This window comes from Condylura cristata, unplaced genomic scaffold (genome assembly GCF_000260355.1).
Source record: "Condylura cristata isolate star-nosed mole 26May11 unplaced genomic scaffold, ConCri1.0 scaffold00024, whole genome shotgun sequence".
In the NCBI taxonomy this organism is placed as follows: domain Eukaryota; kingdom Metazoa; phylum Chordata; class Mammalia; order Eulipotyphla; family Talpidae; genus Condylura; species Condylura cristata.
In genome coordinates, this window is record NW_004567125.1 from 6,604,889 (window position 1) to 6,626,956 (window position 22,068).

The window sequence follows — 22,068 nt, forward strand, 5'->3', positions numbered from 1 at the left end:
AACCTAAAACACTACAACACTACAAATGTTAAAAATCAAGAATATTATTTTAAAGGGAGAATAGACTGGCATGTCCCCATCTCAGGGGAAGACCCTGGTTGTCAAATCTTTAAATGAAACCTTTGCTGAAAAATAATTAAGTTCTGCTTCTGTCCTGATGCCTAAATGTAGCAATGTCCCCTCCCCATGGGGACCTGGGCAGCAGGGGGAGACCAGTGCATTAGGCAGTTGGATGCCTCCTGCCAGGGGTTGCAATTTCCTCATTGTGTGGGTTCCAGCCCTGCTTTTAATAGCACCCACACCATTACCAGGAGGAGGAAATGGGCCCACTTATGCTGTGCGGATAAGAATTCCATTAATGTTCTAAGAATTCCATTAATGTTCGCTTTGACCTTTGCTAATTCCAGCATCATTAGCAGTGCATACGTTTCAAAATCTTCTTAATGCCAAAAAGCAGTAATGGGTGTCTGCTATCCTTGCTTAATGAGCCATAAAATGAACCGGTGGATGATTTGTTTCTAGCTGTCAAGCCCCTGGTTAAGTAATGGCCAGGGTGGTGGAAAGAAGGCGATGCATCTTGTCACCAGAAAACAGCCAAAGGCATTGGCTTTTCTAATCACAATTGATTAAAAGGCAAAAATATTTATATGCACACACCTCGTTTTCCATTATCTAAACTTTTTTCCCTCTCAGTAATTAGCTTCTCCATCATCATTTTGGGAGAATGTTAACACCATTGATCTTTGTTTCTTTGATTATGATAAACCCTAATAGGAGACTCCCAGAGGCGGAGGCCCCCCTCGCTTGCCAGATGGTCCCTCTCCACTTCCCATAGTTCTAACCCCGTCTCTCAGGTTCTGCTCTCACCTGGGTCCCCCGGCACCTGCGCCAGCTTTCCAGCCTGGACCCCAACACCTAGGCCCCAGTCCACAAGTTCCTTCTGGCTCCTTGAGAACTCTCTGCCCTGCTTTTACATCTCCTCTCCGTTAGCAAACTGTATCTTCTCACTAAAGGAAAATTTAAGAAAATACACACCTATAACTCTGTTACTTTAACAACCTAAAAAAATTTACTCACATCTACTTCTATTTTCAGAGCTCATGGCGACATTTGTACATGGTTTCTGTCTTAGTGAACATATTTTCCTTTATAATTGGAACTATTTTCTCAAGATATAAGTCATTTTGTAAATTCATTATAAATAATCATATCATATTCCAATAACTTCTGAAGCATAAGTCACCTTTATTTCCTTCAAATGCTGAAATATCCTCCCCCATATATATATTTTTATAGCAACGGCCACAAATATCTTTGTGCAAGTTTGCTTTTCTGTTGCTATGTTTTGGTTTGTTTCTTCAACTGAGTAATGACTTTGTGGGGTTAGGGGCACAAGTGACTCTAAGGGTCTTGATCTGAGCAGATCTGCAGACCCTCACACCTGTAGGGGGGTCAAATCTTGGTGGGCTTCCTGAGGAGTGTGGATGGAGCCAAGGGTCACACAGGATGCACAGAATAGGTGACCATGGGCTCTGGGGTCAGATCGGGTCCCCGTCCTCTAGTGTCTCACTGCTCCATTCCATCTTCTCCTGGCAGGCAACAAAGTCATCTCCCTGCTGCCAGCTAATCGAATAGTCTGATTCCCAACACCACTGACAAGAGTGTTGTAGGGCCTTACATATATGTACATATATGGTACAGCAGGCAGTGTATGTGTCTGGCTTCCTTCTAGTAGTAGTAGAGTTATTGTCAGGCATAGAGTATAGTTCATGCTCCAGGTTCATGTGTGACTACACCACCCACTCACCTACCAGTTGTACAGGTGTGGGCCATGTGGTAGCATTATGTAAGGGGGTCCCCACTGAGCCCACCTGCTGGTGTCCCCTTGTGTAGCACTTCTTCCCTGGCCCCAAGGCTAAGTCAGTGGTCCCTGACCGACAGAAAACATGAGAAGCCAAGTGCTATCCTTTCATTGTATAGGTTCCAGTAACTTGGTAAGTGGAGGTAGATAAATAATGTAGGTGGGCACCACTGTTTGACCCTTTTATGTATGGCAAGTGTGTGGGGACAGTGCTTCATGACAGCTAGCTACTCACCACTTACCTGAGTGAGTGTCTACTCACCACTTACCTGAGCAGGTAAGCTGTGTGCCTGAAGCTGCTCCTCACTTTGTGCTGCCATGTTGAACCAGGGCTATGTCCAGGCCAGAGTTCCAAGTCCCTTGTTAGGAAGCAGCCTCTGTCCCTTGAGGTGGTCATAGGCCTTAGAAAAAGTGAATGTGGGCCCTCGCTGGTGGTGCAACAGGTTAAAAGCACAGCACTGTGGGTATCTGAAGCATGAGTTCGATCTTTGGCCAGGGAGGTGACCCACATGGCACGGCAGACCTCTCCTGACCCCCCAGTGTATTTCAGTAAGTCTGCCTGTTCTGCTCCCCACTCTCTCTGGTGAATCTTCTCACCCCCCTGCACCTCTGACCTGTACCCCATTTATTTATGTATGCATAAATAAATAAATCTTCAACAACAAAAACAAGAAAAAGTAAACCTGGGGCTTATACCCTGTCCCCTCTTTCTCAAGAAGGCCCAAGGTACAACCAAATGCACTGAAATAAGATTAAACTGTGGGCCCTAGAAAGGCCACTAAGAAAGAAATAGGCTATTGGTTAAAAAACAAAAACAAAACTACAACCGTCCTTTTCATACCTTGAGCTGTTCAACTGAATGTGAAATACATTGCATTTTTTTTTAAAACTCCGACAACAAAGCCTATAGAGTCATAAAATTGACATTGAATCACGAACATGAGTGTAAAAGGTTGTCTTTGGTCTCATGATGGCCAGTGGCCTGTCCTGGGCAGCCATCTCAACCTTCGTGGACATTCCCCATGAGGCCCTCAGGAAGGTATGTCGAGGTCAGAGGTCAGTGCGATGAGGCCTGAGCCCCTCCCACCCACAGAGCTGAGGAGAGCAGGTGAGAGCCTCGTCCGTGAACTGTTCAGGCTGACTCACAGCAGCCACTAGTGAATAGGCTGGGGCGCAGCTATTCGTGCTGCCTATGTGTCCCCAGCTGGGGCAGGAACGGGGACCTGATGCCTCCTGAATGGGGAACAGCAACACCCCGATGGCCTCCTGACTCCTCAGTTCTGTTCCTCCGGGCCTGGAGGAGAACTGTACATGCACACACATGCTAACACACATGTGCACAATGTTCTCCAACACAAGACCACACACACATACACGTGCACACGAACACACATGGTATGTGTTCACAGCGCAGTGCAAGAGGACTGACATGCCCACGCCTGCCATTACACACCCACACACACTTGAGCATACACGTGCCCCATCACAGGACTGTGCACAGCGATACCCACCTAGGTGATAGCCAGGTGCCTCTCTGGAGCCCAAACAGGCTTGCCCTGGTTCCTCGGACCCTGAGCAATGTTCAACCCCTGAGGTCTTAGGGACTCTTAGGGAAGGAACCTGATCTTTGATTCACAGCTCAGAGGTTGGGGGACCCTCAGCCGAAGCCATGCTTTTGCTGCTCCAGTCTTGTCAGGGCTCTGGGACCCAGAATTTCTGTGGCCACCTAGGCCTGCATCTCAGAGAGATGCTCCCTCAATGGCCTCAAACATGCCTGCTCTGGCTGGCCTCAGTTTGCCACTTGTGCAGTGAGGAGTGGATCAGACATGGCCTGGGCCGTGTCAGTTCTGGTGGTGAAAGGCTCAATGTCTCTCTTCCCAAGTCCTGGCCGGTTTTTCCTGCATCCCTGCGGTTTTCTGACAAAGGGGCGGGGGTAGAGAGGGCATGTTAGCACTTGAAATGGTCTCACCTCTTGCTATTTTTGCAGGAGGCCTGAACACAATTGTTAAAAATAGAAATAATGAGGGAAAGCAGAAGCTTCTGACCTTGAGTCACGAGGCCAGGACAGGGTTCCCAGTGTCCTCTCGGCTGGTGATGATGAATGATCATCGCACTGCATTTGTCCTTAGCTAATTTATCCTTGGCCTAGAGAGAAAGTTTCTGCTTATTTATTTATTTTTTTTTTCTTAAAAGCTGGAGGTGTTTTGGGCCTGGTGGCTTTGTCTGGTCTTTTCTGGGCATTGTCTCACTGATGATGCTGGTGTCCCAGATGCCATGCTGGTCAGAAGCCAGAGTGGCATATTCAGATATTTTGGAAAGGCCCTGGGCATCTCTCTCATAGTTGCTTTTCTTCCCCCAGGAGGATTCGGGATACTAGTGTCTGTCTTTCTCTCCTCAAGCACTCACCAATCTGCGGCCCCTCTCAAGAGGAGCCTCAAGCCTCCTGCACCCATGAAGAGAGACAAGGGGCAACACAGGTTGCCACCTGTGACCCATGACTCCTGGGATTGATCCAAGGTGCTATTTTCACCTGGACTCATGTTCACAGTCGCTGTGGATTTGGGCCTTGGTCTATGAAAATCTAGGAAGCAGCTCAAGGTTCACAGCTGCAAATCACAATGTGGGGAGAAATCTTGAATTTTCTGGGAGCAGGGAAGCCCTGAACCTGTCTGGACCCATGCAGGAGAGGTGGAGGGACCTAGTCTATGTGAGCACCTAGGTGTGTTTTGGAGACAGCGAGCATGTGTTTCACAAATTCTTCAGGTTCTCGTTTTCCAGAGCTGCTAAATGGGGAAATTCCTCTCACCCCTGACACTCCCATCCAAGGCCTGTCTGCTCTTACAGCTGGAACGTTAGAGTATGAATGTCAAACTTGCTGTTTACCTGCCTGGCTTTTTGTGTGTGTGAGACTTGCAAATGGTCCCTGCTGAAATCAAGAAGGGGGTCTGTGTAACTGCATGTGATTGGACATACCAGAGCACACACATGTGAACACAGACATGGGCCTGCCTAGACCCTCCAGCATCCTTGCTGCCCTGACCCAGGGTCCCCATCGTGACCGTTGGCTGGTGTGTTTGGCAAGCCCTCGGCTTTGGTTGGCAGGTCCTGCTGCCAGCAGGTAGGGAGGTGCAGCTCTCCTAGGCCTGCAGCGAGCAGGAATGGGGACCCTCTTTGGAGACTTCTGGGGTTTCCTCGGGTAGCCAGGAAGATGGCACCAAAGAGACAACTTCTATAAGAAGTTACACTGGCATCATGTCGAAAACTGCAGAAATGTAGAAAATGCAGAATGTAGCCATGTAAATGTAAAAAATTAGAATGTAGGAAATGTAAAATGTAGAAAAAATATAAAACAGAAAACTAAAAAGACTTACCCAAGGTCCCCAAGTTTACAGAAGTCCAGTTTCGCCTTCATCTTTGCATACCAGTGAGCAAAATTATTTTTTGTATTTTTAAAGGTTGGGAAAATTGCTGTTGCAGCGTTTGCTAATGTCAGCCCTGCCAGGATGAGGGAATCCCCCCTCCCCACCCCACCCATGCTCTGGCTGCTTCCCAGAGTTACACCTTTACACGTGATGCCCTGGTGTCCCTGGCCCCAAAAGAGGCCCAAAGAGATCCTAAAAGGTCCCCAAAGAGCAGCAGCATGGTGGCTGGGCTACCCGAACTCTCACTGGCTGGGGTGAGAGGTGTGACTTCGCATTGGAAATTCGGGCTGTGCTGCTTCACCCCTTCTGGCAGGGGAGGGGGGGCGGGGATGGGAGGGACTTTACCTCACAGGGGTGGCAGAGGCCAGACCACACAGATCCTGTGTGCCCAGAAGGCAAGAAGGGATGGGAGGCACTAGGGGTACTCACTGACACCCAACTGTGGGCGGTTGCTGGTCAGTGGGGTCACAGCTATGCTCTGTGGTGATGGGCCACCCCAGAGGAGGGAGACGCAAGCCCTGTCTAGGAGGGTTCACAGGAGTGGTGACCCCTGAAGAGACCCTTAGGGTATGTATGGGAGTTTGCCAGAGAGGGGGTGGAGGGAACGTCAGGCTCTTCACGGGGTTCCCGCCATGTTTTGCTTCCCCACAGCTCATGGGACCCACAGCTTTCCAGTAGAGGCAGCTTTCCTATTTGCGATAATCAGAAACCCAACTGCAGTTTTTTTCTTCTTTTTTGCTTTGAGCAACCCCAACCTTTAAAAATGGCTTCCCGGCTCAGTGCTCCATCCAGGAGCAGCTGGAGGGGAGGCTGTGAAGGAGGCTTGTGCTAGCCAGCCTGTGAGGGGGCAGGGCTGAGCAGGGTCCCCAGCCCCAGTGTCCTGGTGCAGACCTGGGGAGCGGTGGGGAAGACGCACCTTCACCTGCAGCCTATGTGGGCACAGGCAAGGGAAGGAGCGCGAGGCGGGGGTTCCACTGGCGTCCTGGTCCGGAGGACCACAGGGTCACCTGGGCCTATGCCCTGGGTCTGTCTTCGTGCGAGTCTGGCTGTGGGTCTGTCCCTCCCCTGCCCATACCCCTCTTCTCCCCCAGACCTGCATTTCTGAGGCTCTAGAGGGAGCCAAGTTAGACCTGGAAAATCCATGCTTCTCTGCTCACTGGGAGCCAGGACAGCTGTGGCCTCTTGCTGAGCTGGTGACCACTCTCCCTGGTCCTCAGGGGTTCATGGGAGATTCCAGGGACGAAGCTTCTGGAGCTCCTACTGGCGTATCCCACCCAGTCTCAGGGGATCATCCTGGGTCCTTCAGATGAGACATAGAGAGGAGAGAGGGGCATTAAGGGAGACAGAGCCAGGCCTAGACCCCTGTGCTCCTCCCACACGTGGACCCCGGGTTTTCCTGCCAGGAGCGCTCTCCAGGAAGTTCTGGGACAAGCTCCTGGGGGTGGGGGCAGGGGGCTCATGACTCAAGAAGTGCAGGAGGGAATTTATACATTCTGACCCAAGCAGCAGGTATGGTCGTCTGTAACACTGTTCCTTGTTCAAAACATAGATAAAGGAAGACTTTACAAAACAATTTATATTTAAAATATAAAGCCAAACTGTCTCTAAAAAGAATGACCTAAGATCAGAGAGGAAAAGCTCTAAGGTTCAATTTAGCCTTTATCTTTGCTTACCAGCAAGCTAGAAATTATTTTTTTGTATTTTGAAATGGTCGGGAGAAAAAAAATCTAAAGATTATTTCTTGACACAAGAAAAATCACATGAAATTCAACTTTAGTGTCCATAAATCAAGTTTTACTGGGACGCAGCATGGGTGAGCATAGAGATGGCTCCTCTGGGGCCCAGATGTCAGGGGACACCACCACAGTTCCTGCCCGTGGGACCTTGATCCTCTGAGACTCCTGCAGGGCAGCCCCTGCGGCTTCTCTCTTGGGGATGAAGCCGCTGGCTGCTCCCAGCCACTCCCTCCCTAGGTCTTCTGATATCTTGTGTCGGCCAGGGGTGACACTCTGGGTTCTGCCAGGGGTGACACTCTGGGTTCTGGGCATTCCCCTGCCTGGCTCTGCTGTTTACATAGCAGGTAAGCAGGACAGATGCTGGTCAAGGCAAAGCCAGTCCCCTTCATTTCATTGAATGGTTTGGACCCTAGAATAAGATGAATCTGGTGTATCCTTGTAACCTTTCTGCTATCAACACATGTTTGTATTGCCCCAAGTTCATAGGATAAACCCTGATGTCCAGTAGATGGTATTAGGAGGTAGGGATTTGGGGGGGTGATTAAATCATGGCGTAGAAGCTACGTTAATAGGACTAATGTCCTCAATGAAAGAACTCAAGACACTCTTGTTGTTTTGGCCCTGTGTGGACACACAGGAAGACGCTATCCGTGAGCCAAGAGGGGCCCTCACCAGACACTGAACCTGCCTTGATTTGGACGTCCAGATTCTAGAACTGAGAGGACTAAAGTCCTGCTGTTTACACCCCCTTGCACGGTGTTCTGTTCTAGCAGCCTGAACCCCCTAATACAACTCTATGCAAACTGCCTAAAGCAGAACCAGCCAGTGGCCACCATTCTAGACCCATGGGGGCCTGGAGGGAGCTGGAAGAAGGGCCATGCAAGTGACCCCACCTGCATTCCCAGCCCCCTGAAACTGGGGAGTTAAGAGCAGAATCCTAGAGGGTGAACAGAGGGGCAGTCAGCTGGCAGAAACAAAGCAGAACCAAGAGTTCTGTTTCTTCCAGGCTCAGTGATTTTAGAAAGTAGGTTTGTTTTCAGATCAGTTGGCGCCATGGGTATTTAACACACCTAACGCACATACCTAACCCAGATACTTTGTTTTTGGGTTCAGCAACAATGAAATAGCCCTGGATGGGGTTCAGTTGTGCATGTCTGCAGGCTGACATGCAATGCAGGTACACCCTCTATTTCTGGGAGCTCCGTGGTCCTGGGTAGCAGCAGGACCCAAACACTGGCTTTTGGGGTGTAGAGTGGCTATGTAATGTGCCCCATTTCTGAGGTTACTTCCCCAGGAATTCAGGAATGAGAGTCACCCCCAGGTCTCCTGGCTTTCCCCATGTGTTAGTCTCTGTGGACCTGAGGCCAGAATCACGTGGAGAAATCCAGTTCCCCGCTCAGCCTATTATAGATTCCAGGCAGCCAAACCTCCGTGCTAAGTGTGCTTTGGTGAGGCTGCTGGGTGGTTCTTCCCACTGTCCATCTGCAGAATGAAGGCATGTGGGAGGGCAGGGGAGCCAGCGTGGAGCAGGGGACCCAACAATGGCAGGTGCAGAAAGTTTCGGAAAGTTACCCATTGCTTTGGGGTCTCTGTGGGCACCCAGTGACTACCTACCTTTTGCCCCTGCCCCCACCTTGTTCCAAATTGCTCTCTCTCATTGTTCCAGATTGTTAGGCCTCTGGAAACCTTATTTATATCTTCAAAACTATTGTCAAGTGAAGCCTGGACTGGGGAGAAGAGGGAAGACCAACGAAGCAGCTGTGTTTTCCAGGGAGGGTAAAAGGAAACCTGGGTCCCCCAACCCCTCAAGTCACATGAAGGCTGGGTCAGGGAGAACTCAGCCTGTCTAGGGTCTTTTGCTCTGCTGGGAAGAAGAAAATGGACTGATGCCACCTGTGTGGGTTGTGGTCAGGTCTGTGTCAAGGGCAACAACCTGGAACAGGTGTTGCTCAGCGGGAAAGGAGAGTTTTCACCAGCTGTGGGATAGGAAGCTGGTCTGGGAGACCAGGGTGAGGCATCAATGAGGCCCTTCCTATGCTGTGCCCCTGAAACCTGGCTAACAAAAGGGCCCGCATTGGCATAGCTGCCTTGAAGCTGACCCTTCTTCCACCTGTCTGCTGACGACTCAGGTGCTGATGGCTGAGCTGAAGTCGTTGATTCCTCTGACTCACTGCCTGTGTATGGTAGGGTCCCTTAGAGAAGGATCTGGATCCCCACACTACCCCTATTCCCTCAGTCTCCCAGCTTTTGGATCATTCTCCTTCCTGGAGCGCTGCCTATCCCACCTGCTTGTCTATACTCCTGAATCACTTTCCAGGACCCTCATCCTGACCTTTCAGCAGGGTCCTGGGAGCTGGTCTTCTGAGTCTCCCAGAGCACTGTTCTCTCCCTGGTAGAGCAGAGCCTTTCTTTCAGCCTTTGAGCAGGGTGGAGACAAGGAGCAGAGCTGGCTTTCTGGGATATTTAAGCTGTTTTCTCTATGGGCCAAATGCAGTGATTTCCCTGGACTGAGAAATCAATCCTTCTTTTCAAATTCTGTTGCAAAGCCAGAGGCTGGAGGCAGATCTGAGCCATGATTACATACCCCAAGAGACAGGCATGCAGTGGAGCGAGCAGAGAGAATGGGGCTTCAGCCTTCACTACACTGCCTGGAAGGGGGAGGATAGGTTCACACCAAACGAGAATTGATTTTGCTGGCCTTCTGATAAAGAGAGCAGGGCCTGATGGAGGAAATTCCCATTGATGACTGCAGGGCACAGAAAGAGAAAAAAGTGCAAAGTTTCTGAGGCCTGGAGGAGACACACCTTCCTGACCCCAGGGGACAAAAGCCAAGCCCTGGGCTGCCTGGATATGTGGGCTCCAGACTGTTCTTGCCATAGGACTTGACAGGCAGGAACAGCAGAGTGAGAAACAACCTTCATGGAGATCATGCGGGCCCCACACCCCCACCCCAGGCCACACCCCACCCCTCAGATGCATTCTGCAGGGCACTGTCCAGTCCATCACATGGTGATGATGCAGAGGTGTGATGGAGACATCTGTCACCCAGAAAGCACAACTTCCCTTTCTGCAAAGACACAGGCATTCTGGGACGCAGCCAAGATCCGCCTATAAAATCCTGAATAATGACCTCAACGCACACTTGCCAATACAAAGAATATTCTGGGCAGCTGTTTCCAGGATTTATCTGTGTGCAGTAATCTCACACCCACGGGGATCATGGAGCTCAGAGTCTGATGCCCCTAGTCAGGGCTCTTCCTGATGAGCCTCACGTGCTGGGCACAAGGCCTGGTCCCTCTGTGGGAGAAGCTGAGCGCTGGGCTCCCTGGCTGCACCGTTTGCAGGGTACACATCACCACAGGGGCCTGGGAGACACCTCTGCTCTCATGACCTCCAGGGCCAGGGAGGGAGGAGTTCTACTCTGTCCTGTAAATGTTTCTATGGCAACATTAAGTGTGGCAGATTTTTGTCTGGGTTGAACCGTGGCCCTCACTCTGGGGGTCCCCAAGGAGAGATTTCCTTGAGCCTCTTCCCTGGTGTGTGTGTGTATGGGGGGGTGCCTTGAATTAAAGTCAGAGCCTGCAGCCTGCAGACAGAGCCTGCCGCGTACAGGACAGAGGCTGCAAAGAACGGTCCTTGGTGCTCTGCAAGGCTCACCTGGGCTTGCACCTGAGCTCCAAAGATGTGGACTTGCAGGGCTTGCAGAGGTGGAGAGGGAGTTCTCAACATAGTTGCATTGTCTGAAGCTTGTTCTGAGGCCAGGGCATTTTGGACCATCAGAGCAAACTTGAAGAGGCAAAGGTAATGTTTCCTCGGCACAGCTGTGCCCCTGGGGGATCTGATGTCTCCATACTATGCTGAATATCAGAATGAGGTTTTTACTCCCGACAACCAGACATCTGAGGCTCTGAATAAGATGTTGTGCTATAATTTATTCCCTCACTTGAATCTTGCATTTGCCTCTAATATCAAATCTTAATTGTCTAATATTTGCATTTTCATCTCTAATCACCAAACCTGTAGATTACATTCATACCTAAAATAATGTTTGGTGAATGCCTTTTAATTTTACACAATGCCTTCTTCTAAAATTACTTCCCCATTACCACAAAAAGAGAAAATAATGTCACTGGCAAGTTGGTGATAAAAATATTGTGCAAGTCTTGTCAATTTTGTCTTTCTACATTCAAGTTAGCAAGCATTGGTGGACATCAGAGCAATGTCCCTCATTTGGTGAGAGGATGGAGACAAATCAATTGATAACACCCTTCATTATTTCGCCTTCATCCTTCCCATACTGGATGCCTTGACCCCTAAATGACCTAACTGGCTCAAAGCGGCGTCCCTAACACTCTTTGCTTGTCTTTCTGTTTGGGTCTGAAGGCATCTCTGTTGTAAGGTCTGAGTGTTGACAAGAACGTGCCTGCAGACAGTGTCCACCTGGCGCTGGACCCACGAGGTCACACGTGCTTCTGGGAGCAGTAGCATGGGATGTCCCTGAGTGTCCATTTCAGCCTCCAACACCCCATGCCCTCTCCTCAAAAGAGGAAAGGTGAGCACTGAAAGGTGAGAGCACATCTGGTTCATTCCTTGCTCCCCTCCATCCCTAGCAGAGGGTCTAGGACACGGTAAGTACTCAGCCAATGACCATAGAGTCGAACAGACTGGGGGTGTCCTCTGACTCACCCCTGGATGAGCCCTAAGGTGTGCCAAGCAATGAAGACACAATGACACGACACAGTGGGGTCCTGCCTTCTGCAGCCCACAGCAGCCAGGGACGGGCAGGCTCAGGTCACATGGAGAATAAATCAACAAAGGGGCAGCAGGCGAGGGCTCTTGGAGAGTGAGGCCAAAGGAGAAGAGTCAGTTATTAATGTCGGGGTTGGGGAGAGGAGCTTTCAGGCAGAGGGTGTCCTGCAAGTGGCTTCTAAGAACAGAGGGGCTGCTTTGGCCAAGCAGAGATCAGCTGGGCCCCCTGACCCCTTTGGCCGGTCAGCAGGGTCTTCCCGACAGACAGAACACAGATCCTGAAACTCACTGTCCTTCCTTTAGGGGCTGCACGTTTTAGACTTGTGACTACAAGTTGCTGCCAGCATGCTACTGGTCACCAAGTACAGATGCCATGACCAGAGGTCAGCAGCCACCAGACCCTCTGGCGACTTGCACCAGAGCTCTTTCCAGGCCTGAGAAAGCAGCCAGGCCAGCTCCGCGTCTCCATACATTTCAGCACCCCAGCCTGCCCCGCCGAGGGTGGGCTCCCAGCAGCTCCGATTGGCCATGGACGCCGGTTGGCCAGCTGCTATTTTGTGTTATCAACACCAGTTTGGTTGACCAAGGGCAGTGTGGCACACATGTCGGCCACCAATTCTCACGCTCTCCATGAGCAATATTCTAAAAGCCAGGGTGCAGGACCTGCCCACTGCTTGTGAACAAGCTTCTACTCACCCCTGGATGAGGGGCTGTGGCCTCACAAATGCTCTGGATTTCCTGCTGCAAGGTGATGGTGGGGAGACTTGGGTCACGTCTGGCTCACCGGAGGGACAGATACACCGATCTGCATTCATCACACCTCCCTGGTAAGGTAAGAAGAAAGTGAGGAAATGAATATGGAACATGTAAGTGATAATTTAACAACCATGTGAGCAGTGTCCTGTTATTGAGGTGAGAGCAGACTATGCAGAAGGCAGCAGATGGAGGGAGGAGATGAAGCCAAAGGCGTTGTTGACAGAGTGTGGTGTTGACGGGGAGAGCTGACAGAAGTGTGTGGGTGTGGGAGAATGCTGCAGATGACTGGGGTGCTTCCTCCGTGTGTGTGAAGACCCTGGGGTACGACCCAGAATCCAGCACTTCTCTCCACCACCACTGCTAATGATGGTCACCACCGGATTGTAGAGGAGAGAGAAGCAGAGATGACTAGTGGGGTGCATTTACAGGCTTGGTCAGTACTTTGATGAAGAACAGTTGAACTTTGAGTAGGAAAAACAACCTGAAGTATTTGTCTTAACAGGATCATACTGATGCTGTGGGGGGAAAGGCAGGAGGAGGGGGTACAGGAACCAGGGGCCCAGAGAAGAGGTTACTGCCACAGTCCAGCCAGAGACAATGGTGACCATCATTAGCAGTGGTGGTGGAAAGAAGTGCTGGATTCTGGGTTATTATAAAAATTGTGTTAAGAGGATTTACATCAAGGATGAGCCCATGATTTGGGGGCTAGCTAGGAGCACTATTGGGGAGATCTCAGTCTTGGACACATTGGGTTGGAGACTCCCATTCGACATTTAATTGGAGAGCCAGTTGGAGCAGTCCTGAGTTCCAGGGAGGGGGCAAGCCTGGGCATGTAGAAGTGTGGGTACTAGAGCACCAAAGGTATTTGCTGGACTGGTGGGGAGCCCAGGGGTGCATGCAGAGGGGATTTAGGAGGCTGAGGGGCACGTGGAGAGAGCAGGCACTGGAAAGAGGGCTTGGGGTGCATGGAGAAAAAGAGGATGGAGCCGGTGTCTCCAGGTGCAGAGGCTGAGTGTTCCTCTGACCCAGAGGACAGTAAGAAAGGGGTGGGGCGCAGCTCCGTGGGTGTTTACTAGGCAAGGGAAGAGAGCTCACAGTGAAGTGAAAAGGAGCCTCAGAAAATTCCATGGTCCACAAAGAGAAGCAATTCCTCATTTGCAAGGAATGCTGCAAATAAATCTCTGCTCAGCAGGATTGGAAAGGGCTGCGTGTCTCCAGGGGTGACCCCAGCCACAGAGCAGCCACTCCCCACTATTCCTGGTTTGCTAAGAAATTTTACAAGGCAAAGTGTTGGAGTTTACAAAGTGGCTTTCAGCAGGTATTGGATCCTCAGAAGGTGTTCTCCTTTGCCAAGCCAATGAAGTGATCTGCTTCCAGAAAGGCCTCCCCCGAGGCCGACAGCAGTGTGCAGACACAGCCAGAACCCACCGGCGACTTCCTTCTTTCCCTTGCACTCTGAGCAATTTCTGGGACCTTCGAAATATGTTCTTCGAAATGTCTGGTGAAGCCGTCACGTAAAATGAGCCTTCTGTTTTTAGGGAAAAAAATATTAGATCATTTTTCGATGTTTCTTTGGACAATTTGTCTAGCTTCTTTCCCTAGTACTTCTGAAATCGTTTTGGGTCATTGAATTTTTCTGTAAAAATCCCGGTTTCATGTGCCTCTTCCCACGCCAGGGCCTCGAGTGGCTTGGACTTTCCTGGGGCCACTGTAACCAGCTCCCATTGCGCTCATATACCTCGCTCACTCCTATGGCCTTTATTTTGTCTCTCTTTTCTGTCCTCAATCAGATTTCACAACCAATTGGCTCTCTTATTGGGCTATTCAGAGAAATGTCTTTTGTTTTATTAGCCAACTTCACCATTGTTTTTGGCTGCTTTGATGGTGTTCTGTGCCATTCCTTCTCTTAGGCTTATTTCATTGTTCTTTCTGTCCTGCTGCACGCGGAAACCTAAGCTCTCTTATTTTTAGTCATTTCCAATTTCTAATGAATGCGTCATCAATGCTACGCTCCCTCCTCGAGCCCTTTGGGGATGTCCTACCGGTTTTAATCAGTGCTGTGCTCGCTGTGTTCATTTCTCAATAGTAGAATTTCCCTTCTGGTTACTTCACAGCCCCCAAATTACATATCAGAGTGTTTTTATTTGTGGCATTAATTTCCAGGTAGAAATATTTTGCATATTTAGTTTTTATTTTACTAAACTGCATTGTGTTGAATGAACAGACTGATGAGTATATACATGTGAGCATCTGTGTATGTGTCTGTGTGTAGAGACTCAGTGAACAGACTGTAGGCTTACCTTCATGCAGAATTTCCTAACATTTATTTATGTTCAATAGATGACCAGTTTTTGGTGTCTATTCTAATATGATAGAAAAGAATATAAAATCCTTTAAGCAATACAGAATGTACAAAATAAACTAATGTTTCATTTGCTCCTTTTTTGACTTTGTGATCTCTTTTTTTAATGATTTATTTATTTATGCATACAGAAATAGGGTACAGCCAGAGGTGCAGGGGTGGCGAGAGGACTTGCCAGAAACAGACTGGGCAGCAGAACAGGCAGATGGACAAAGTACACTGCTGAGGGGAGCAGTGGGAGAGCAGGAGAAGGCTGCTGCGCCATGTGGGTCACCTCTAGGGTGGGGATTGAACCCACAATGAAGCCGCCATGGCTCTGCTTTAGCTTTGTATTGCAGTGCTCCAACCCGCTGCGCCACCAGGGCGGGCCTGTGATATCATTTTAATTAGGTCATGGTTGGAGAATTGGAACCAGAGGACCAGAGAGGCCTGGCGAGTGATGGTGGGCGGAGGGTGAGGCCAGTAAGCTGGTTATGGTTGTTGCAGGGACGGGCCATCTTCATTCATGGCAAGCTTCCCCGCACAGCAGCCCTCTAGCTCCTCAACGCCACACAGAGGATGCTGGTCTTAGTCTCTTCTCCTAAGGAGGCATCTCTCCTAGAGAGCACGGTTGCCCTGTCAACCCCTTGCTAGCCAAGTTCCCCGCAGTGGAGACAAGGATCTTCCACGCTCTCTGGCTTTCCACACAGGGATTAAGACTCTGCACTCCCTAAGACCCACGGATGCCAGGTGAAAACTATGGCCCACTTTTGGCCTGCTGTCCAGCCAAGCCCTCCCCTCCTAGGCTGTCCCCACCCCCATCTCCCAGAATAGCCTATGCCTAGGTTGCCCAGTGGTAAACAGCCCCGAGCTTCCATGTGGGTCTTGGGTGAATAATTCTTAGCTAAATATCACATGATCTGAGCTGTGGGTGGGTCACTCTGGGACTGCCTTGTCCACACCAGTGAAGGAAAACCTACGATCCTTTGCTCCGTGAGGCCTCAGGCAGACATGGGCCACAGTTCCTAGTACGGCCTGTCCTCCTCAGCTCAGTTCTTCCTGCCTACCTTGTATCCCTCAGGCTCTGTGGCTTGTCTTGTGGTGTGGGCTGCGTGTTCTTCAGTGTGGCTGCCATGTCCCCATGCAATGTCCATGTGTGTGCAGTTTCTTTCCCTTTCTTACACACAGGTAGCCTGCCAGGTGCATGCTGCGCTACTTTGTCCAGATTTTTCTTTACCCAAAAGGGGCCCTTTTTGTTTAATGAGATGAAGGGTGGCTTAGCAGCAGGCTGGTTAGGCACTTCTCACCCCAGAGAGGCCTGGAGAGGCTATGTCCTTCTTCAAGGGCAGCTTTAACAGGACTCAGAGAACACTGAGCAGGGTTCTCAGCTGCTGGGAACCCATCAGAGGCAGGAGCTTTCTTGCCCCTCTTATTCCCAGGATGCACCATGAAGGACCCCAAGATACCATATCTCCTGAGCAGGCTGCTCTGCTTTGCCTGGGAAGCTCCTACCCCTTCCACTTCATTGGGACACTCCAATGAAGGGCCCTTTCCCCCCTTACACCTGCAGGTAGGGCTAAGTCTCCAAGGGTGAGATGGCAGAAGGGAGCTAGTCCTCCCATGAGCCTCTTCACACTGTCCACATGCCCTACCTGGTCCAGGAATAGGTCAGTCAGTCTTGCCTTGTACCCAAGTCATCCCATTTCTTTGCTCTGTTTCACACAAAACTCCTCAAAAGACCAGTCTCCACTTGGTCTCTATCACCCTCCACTTCTAAGACTGTTCTGCTAGTTTTCATCACAACTACACCAGGGCTGTCCAGTAAGACCTCCCAATATGTCCTCCCCCCCCCCCCCCATAAATCCTTCCCTGCTGGAGGCCAGTTCTCAGTCTCCCACCCATTCTCTCTTGGTCCTACTATCCCATCTCCCAACCTGGACATGACTCTAGTTACACAGACAACACACAACCCATAATCAGATCCCAATTTCCTACATCTCAGTTCTCTTGTTCACATAACCTCGGGGCTCTAGATGAACCCCAGCACAGGCCTGGAGCCCTCTTTCCTCCCTACTCCAAGGTTAACCCCATACCCTAGCTTCAGCAGGTGTCTGAGCCTGAGATATGGGGAAGCTTTACCCTACTCATCCAGGTCACCTCCTCCGACTCCTAACTGGTTTCCCTTCTTTTGCCTTCATCGACCCATAGTCTGGTCATCTCCAGTCCAGGCAAGGCATACCTGTCCCATTCTCACCTTCTTGGGACTTTCTCCGACCAATTACAATAATCTGGCAAATGCTGCACCACCCTATTTTTATTCACAATTCCACTCACCACCTGCCATAATTTGTGTTGGCTCGTTGAAGCTGTAGCCTTTTGTAATGGGGCATTCTTTCTTGTATGTCCAGCCTGGCCCGCCTGACCTTGGCCCAGGGACAAAAAGGCAGAGACTTAAGGGAGCGTCCGGCTCTATACTATGTGTCTGTGTGTGTGTGTCTCTTTTCTGCATATGTGTGCATGAGTTGTATGTCTCAGCACGTATGTGTATATATGTGCCGTTGTACTTATGTGTCTGTGTGGACATCTGTGTTTATGCATATATGTATGCTGTATGCATGTGGGTGTCTGTAAGTTTGCTGTTTGTGATTTTCATAGATGAATTTATTGAATCAAGTCAAATCACTCCTTGGAGCAAAGAATAAAGGAACCAGGCAAAAAGATCGGGTCAAGGACTTTTATACTCTTCCTACACTGTTTTTGAAGACTCCTTCCACATGTGTCACCTTAGCTTCCTGCCTCAAGTTGGATGATGACTTGTGACCCTTCTTTGCAGTCCAGATCTATAGACTCCTAGGCAGACCCATGAGTAAGCTACATCTGAGCTCCATGCAGTGGAGCATGTAAATTCAGGGAGACAAACCACATTTGAGAGCAGAAGATGGGTTTTTCAGGGCTTCCTTGCTGGCCTAGGGGTTAAGTCTCAGTGCTACCACTGCACGGTCCTTCCCAGGGCCAGGGAGTTAACCTGTCAGGCGGCCAGGGGAGTTAGCCTATCACACAGCACAGCAGACCTCTCCTGTTTCGCCTGCTGCTCCCCTCAGCAGTGTATTCCAGGGGATCTGCCAGTTCTGCTCCCCAGCCTGTCTCTGGTGAATTCTCTCATCCTTCAAATCTCTTGCCTACACTCCAGTTCTTCTATACAAAAATAAATAAAATAAAAATCTTATAATAAAGGAATAATTCTTTCAAAAAATGAAGATGGGTTTTTCAGAAGTAGAGTGTGTTTCTAGGAAAACAAATTGAGTGGTGGTGGTGGTGGGGAAGGGAGAGAATGGGGAGTGGGTGGAAGAAGTCAGGTAGGAGGAGTGGGTGAGGGCTGGTGGAGGGAGGAAGACAAAGGAGGGGGAGGGAGGGGAGCTCCAGCTAGAGGTCAAACCTGCTTTCACCCTCAGGTCCCTCCACTCCAGCACAATCAGCACCACTTTACTCATTTAAAAAAGTTTCAGAAATACCTCTTTCACTGACCAACTGCTGGGGACACTTCCTTCACGCTACAAGTAGCTTGGAGCTGCCTATTACAAATCACACTTGTGTCAGGCACGGAGACAGAAGGGTGAGCCTAGGGGACACAGTAGGCTGGCTCAGAGCAGAGGGAGGATTCTTCATCTAGCTGCCTAGGAATGTACACTGCCTTGAGGGCGCGGAGACTGTCTGCTGGAGTGAGGTTTGTGGCCCTGTTCCTTGGCTAGGTTCACCGACCTTCCTAAGCATGGTTTTAGGCTCACATTCACATTAACGCTCCCTATCGGGGACGGGAGCCCAGAAGCTGTATGGGCGCAGAAGAGACCAGTGATTGAATTCTCTCCCTGGATGTGGGTGACTGATGGTGCGCCTGTGGCTGGGCAAATGCAGCGGGTGCGCGCACTGCCCGCCCAAATCCAGCGAGCTGCCAACTGCTCTTTACTCGGTACCTCTCAGTGCCAAGCGAATCTCAGCTCCAGGAGCGCCACAGGGTTAAGGCACAGGCGTGGTCCCCTTGGGTTGGGATGGTGTACCCCAGCCGGGTACGGCAGCCTCGCCGCTGTTCTGGCGTCCCTCCGGATTTGGGTCAAAGACTGCGCTCCTCTAGTCTTCTTTTCTGAGCTCCCCACCACCACCACCGCCATCTCTCCTCCCCTCGTCCGCTTTGGGCCGCCCCAGGCGGGGGCGTGGGGCACAAGGTCGTCGCCCCGCGGGGAGCTCATCCGGCGGCGCACGCCCAGCAGCTCCGGGGAGGGACTTGGCCAGGGTTCTGGCCCGCACTCATCTAGGGAGGAGCCGAAAGACTGCAGCTGGCGGCGACCGGCCTAGGGAGGGCGGGTGGAGGTCCTGGCGCAACGGCCGGCCCGCAGAGCCCACCTCAACTTTACCCTGCAGCAGCGCCGCGCCCCTCTTCCCGAAGCTGGAGCCCGGGGCGCGGGACCCGCACCCTCCCACCTTTCTTTCTGGGGCCTCTCCATCTTCTCTCGGCAAGCCACGGGAAGAAGGCGCCCTCTCCTTAGCGGGCCGGGAGCTGCAGAGGCATCGCTGGGCGCGGCCGAGGGGAGGAGAAAGGAGAAAGGGAGCGGAGTCGGCCGGGACCCGGCGGTGACTCGCGGGGCTGCCGCTCCACCAATCTGCTGGCGCTGACGCGGGGGGCGGCTCCGCCGCGCTCGGATATCTCCCCGCCTGGGGCGCGGGGTGCCGAAAGCCTCGGCCGTGAGGGTGCTGAGCTCCGTACCCTGCCGCTGCACCTGCCCGGGGACCTCGCCTGCCGCTCCGTGCGTCCCCCTCCGCCCTCTCGGTCTCCACGGCCCCGCGCCCTCATTCCCCCTCCCGGTCCCCGCCTCCCAGCAGCAGTGTGAGTGCCACCAAGCCTTGCCCGAAGGAGCCGCCCCTTCTCTGCCTGCCGGCCAGGCGCCTCCCGCGGCCCACGGAGCCGCGGAGGGTACTGCGCGGCGGATCGGATTGCGCTGTGCCGTCGCCACCTCCACCCCCGGCCGCCGCGCCCTGGCTGAGATGGGCCGCAGCATAGGGGCCCTGTGTGCCGGATGATCTCGGCCGCGGCCCGGGAGACCCGAGCCGGCAGCTGCGCGCGCGGGGCTTCATCCGGGTGCGCTCCCAACCACCTGGCTAGCTGCTCCCCGCGCCCCCAGCTCCGCGGACGAGGACCGCTGGGGTAGCGGCTGAGGGCGCGGCCGCTCCGGAGAGGCCGAGAGGGAGCGGCTCCGAGATGGCCCAGAGAACAGGCTCTTTGGCGGTGGGTGCCCTACACGCGGTCGGGACCCTGGTACAGCGCCGGAGCTGGTAGCTTTCTGAGCCACATGGACCTTGACCCGTGCCGCGGCACCGCGTTTGTGCCAAGCCGAGACTAGAGGGGCACCGACAGGGCGCGCTCCGGGAGGGCACCGGAGTTTCAGGCCGCGCTCGCCATGAAGATGATCCTGGTGCGGAGGTTCCGTGTGCTCATCCTGATGGTGTTCCTCGTGGCCTGCGCGCTGCACATCGTGCTGGACCTGCTGCCCAAGCTGGAGAGGCGCTCCGCGCGGCCCTCCGGGGAGCCAGGCTGCTCCTGCGCGCAGCCCGCTGCCGAAGCGGTGGCACCAGGTTGGGTCAAGGCTAGGGGCCGCCCGGGGGAGCCTCCGGCCGCAGCTTCCGCCACGGGCGACGCGGGCTGGCCCAATAAACACACGCTGCGCATCCTTCAGGACTTCAGCTCTGACCCGTCCTCCAACCTCACGTCACACTCTCTGGAGAAATTGCCGCCAGCGGCGGAACCGGCCGAAGGCACCTTGCGAGGGCAGGATCCTGTCACTCCCCGACCCCGAGACTTGGCGCACCGGCCGCTGCTTAGAGATCCTGGTCCCCGTCGTTCCGTGCTGCCTCCTGGTTCTAGTGGGGACGGTTCCCTCCTGGCCAGACTGTTCGAACACCCACTCTACCAGCTGGCTATTCCACAGATAACTGAGGCTGACGTCCTTTTCAATGTGAACACTGATATAAGATTCAACCCCAAGGCTGCAGGGGAGAATCCAGACTGGTGAGTAGGGACTGGAGGGCATTATACCCCTAAGCCAACCGCGCACACTTTGAGAATAAAGATCAACCTCTGCACTGATGCCCCTGAAAAAGCCCTTGAGCATACAAGGCTTTGTGTAAAGAGGTACAAGCTCGGAGACAACCCCTCCCACCCCCCACCCCACCCCCCAAGCCTGGCTGGGGTGGGTGCCACCTTTTGCTCCAGGCACTTTGTCTTACCAGACTGCCTCCTTGAGAAGGGCTCCTGGGTGGTTTGGGGGCTGTTCACCGTGGCCAATGGTCTGAAAGTCAATGCACATCCCTGCTGGGGGAGAGCCCTGCACTGCATGTACAGGAAGGCAGTGACCCTCTCCCCTCCTCTAAGCCCTGGTTACCGAGAATGGAGTCAGGCAATGAATGGCAGAGCTGTGAGTGGGTACATGAGCCAGCCCCTAACCTTCCCTGGACAGCTGCTGGCTTTCAGATACTTTGGTGATGTTGCTCTGGTAGACATTTCAGGAGGGACTGGAGACACCTAATGAGACTTGTAAATCAGTTGCTGAGACAAAATTAGCAGAGGGGTGTGTGTGTGCTGGCCCTGGTGAGGCATATAGCAAAGCAGTGTTCCCGGCTAGGATACAGAGAATGGCCTGCCTGGAACAGTGCTGGCTGCAAAGGGAGACTGTTTCATAAAGGCGAGAAGCATCTCCCAGGAGCATCTCTGTAAACTCTCCTGGGTTAGCACCCTCTCTGTCCCCAGGCCCTCCTCAGCCATATATCAAGATAAGCGGATGCTGCAACCCAGAGCAGTGAAATATTAACTAGCAGCATGGCCAGAATAAATAACTACCTGCAAAAGGTTACCCAAGCAACAGAAGGGAAAGATCAGGCTTCCAAAACATCGTATAAAAATCCTTTCTCCCCTGAAATTCGACCAGACCAGTGTTTTCTGTCCAAACACACCAAAGTGTTTGGTGGCCTCTGAGCATTGTCTGCTGGCCAGGTTAGAGGAAATGCTAAGAAACTTGAGTATTAGAGCCATGTCTGGGGCCTGAGGCTTCACAGGAGAGACAGCCCACACCCAGTGGTCACCTGTAGCCCTGGGTAGCTCCTGGCCCACTCTCCTCATAGGACAACTTGGGTCACAAGGACCTCACTTGCAGGGGA

General features: G+C 52.1%; 2 protein-coding genes across 2 annotated transcripts in view; one reads left to right on the forward strand and one right to left on the reverse strand.

The window, feature by feature from the left end:
- Positions 1-5,622: 5,622 nt before the first annotated feature.
- On the reverse strand, positions 5,623-19,929 carry LOC105854031. The gene is made up of 4 exons (XM_012729153.1): positions 19,342-19,929; positions 13,953-14,052; positions 12,465-12,592; positions 5,623-6,583 (listed from the first exon to the last, which is right to left on the reverse strand). The coding sequence occupies exons 1-4, from the start codon at positions 19,914-19,916 to the stop codon at positions 6,541-6,543; spliced, it is 846 nt and encodes a 281-aa protein (XP_012584607.1). The 5' UTR covers positions 19,917-19,929; the 3' UTR covers positions 5,623-6,540.
- The window catches only part of FAM20C (family with sequence similarity 20, member C), a 46,852-nt gene continuing 44,395 nt past the window's right edge, over positions 19,612-22,068 (forward strand). Inside the window, exon 1 of the mRNA XM_004688335.2 lies at positions 19,612-20,923. Coding sequence (XP_004688392.1) covers positions 20,316-20,923 — 608 coding nt within the window. The 5' untranslated portion in view covers positions 19,612-20,315. The remainder of the gene's footprint in view (positions 20,924-22,068) is intronic.

Coding starts and splice junctions, on each gene's coding strand:
- LOC105854031 (XM_012729153.1), bottom strand. CDS start 19,916: ATGCTGCGGCCCATCTCAGCCAGGGCGCGGCGGCCGGGGGTGGAGGTG. Junction 14,053..19,341: donor GAGAGGCCCCAGAAAGAAAG/GTGGGAGGGTGC, acceptor CCCTAAAAACAG/AAGGCTCATTTTACGTGACG. Junction 6,584..12,464: donor CCACAGCCCCTCATCCAGGG/GTGAGTAGAAGC, acceptor TCTCATCTGAAG/GACCCAGGATGATCCCCTGA.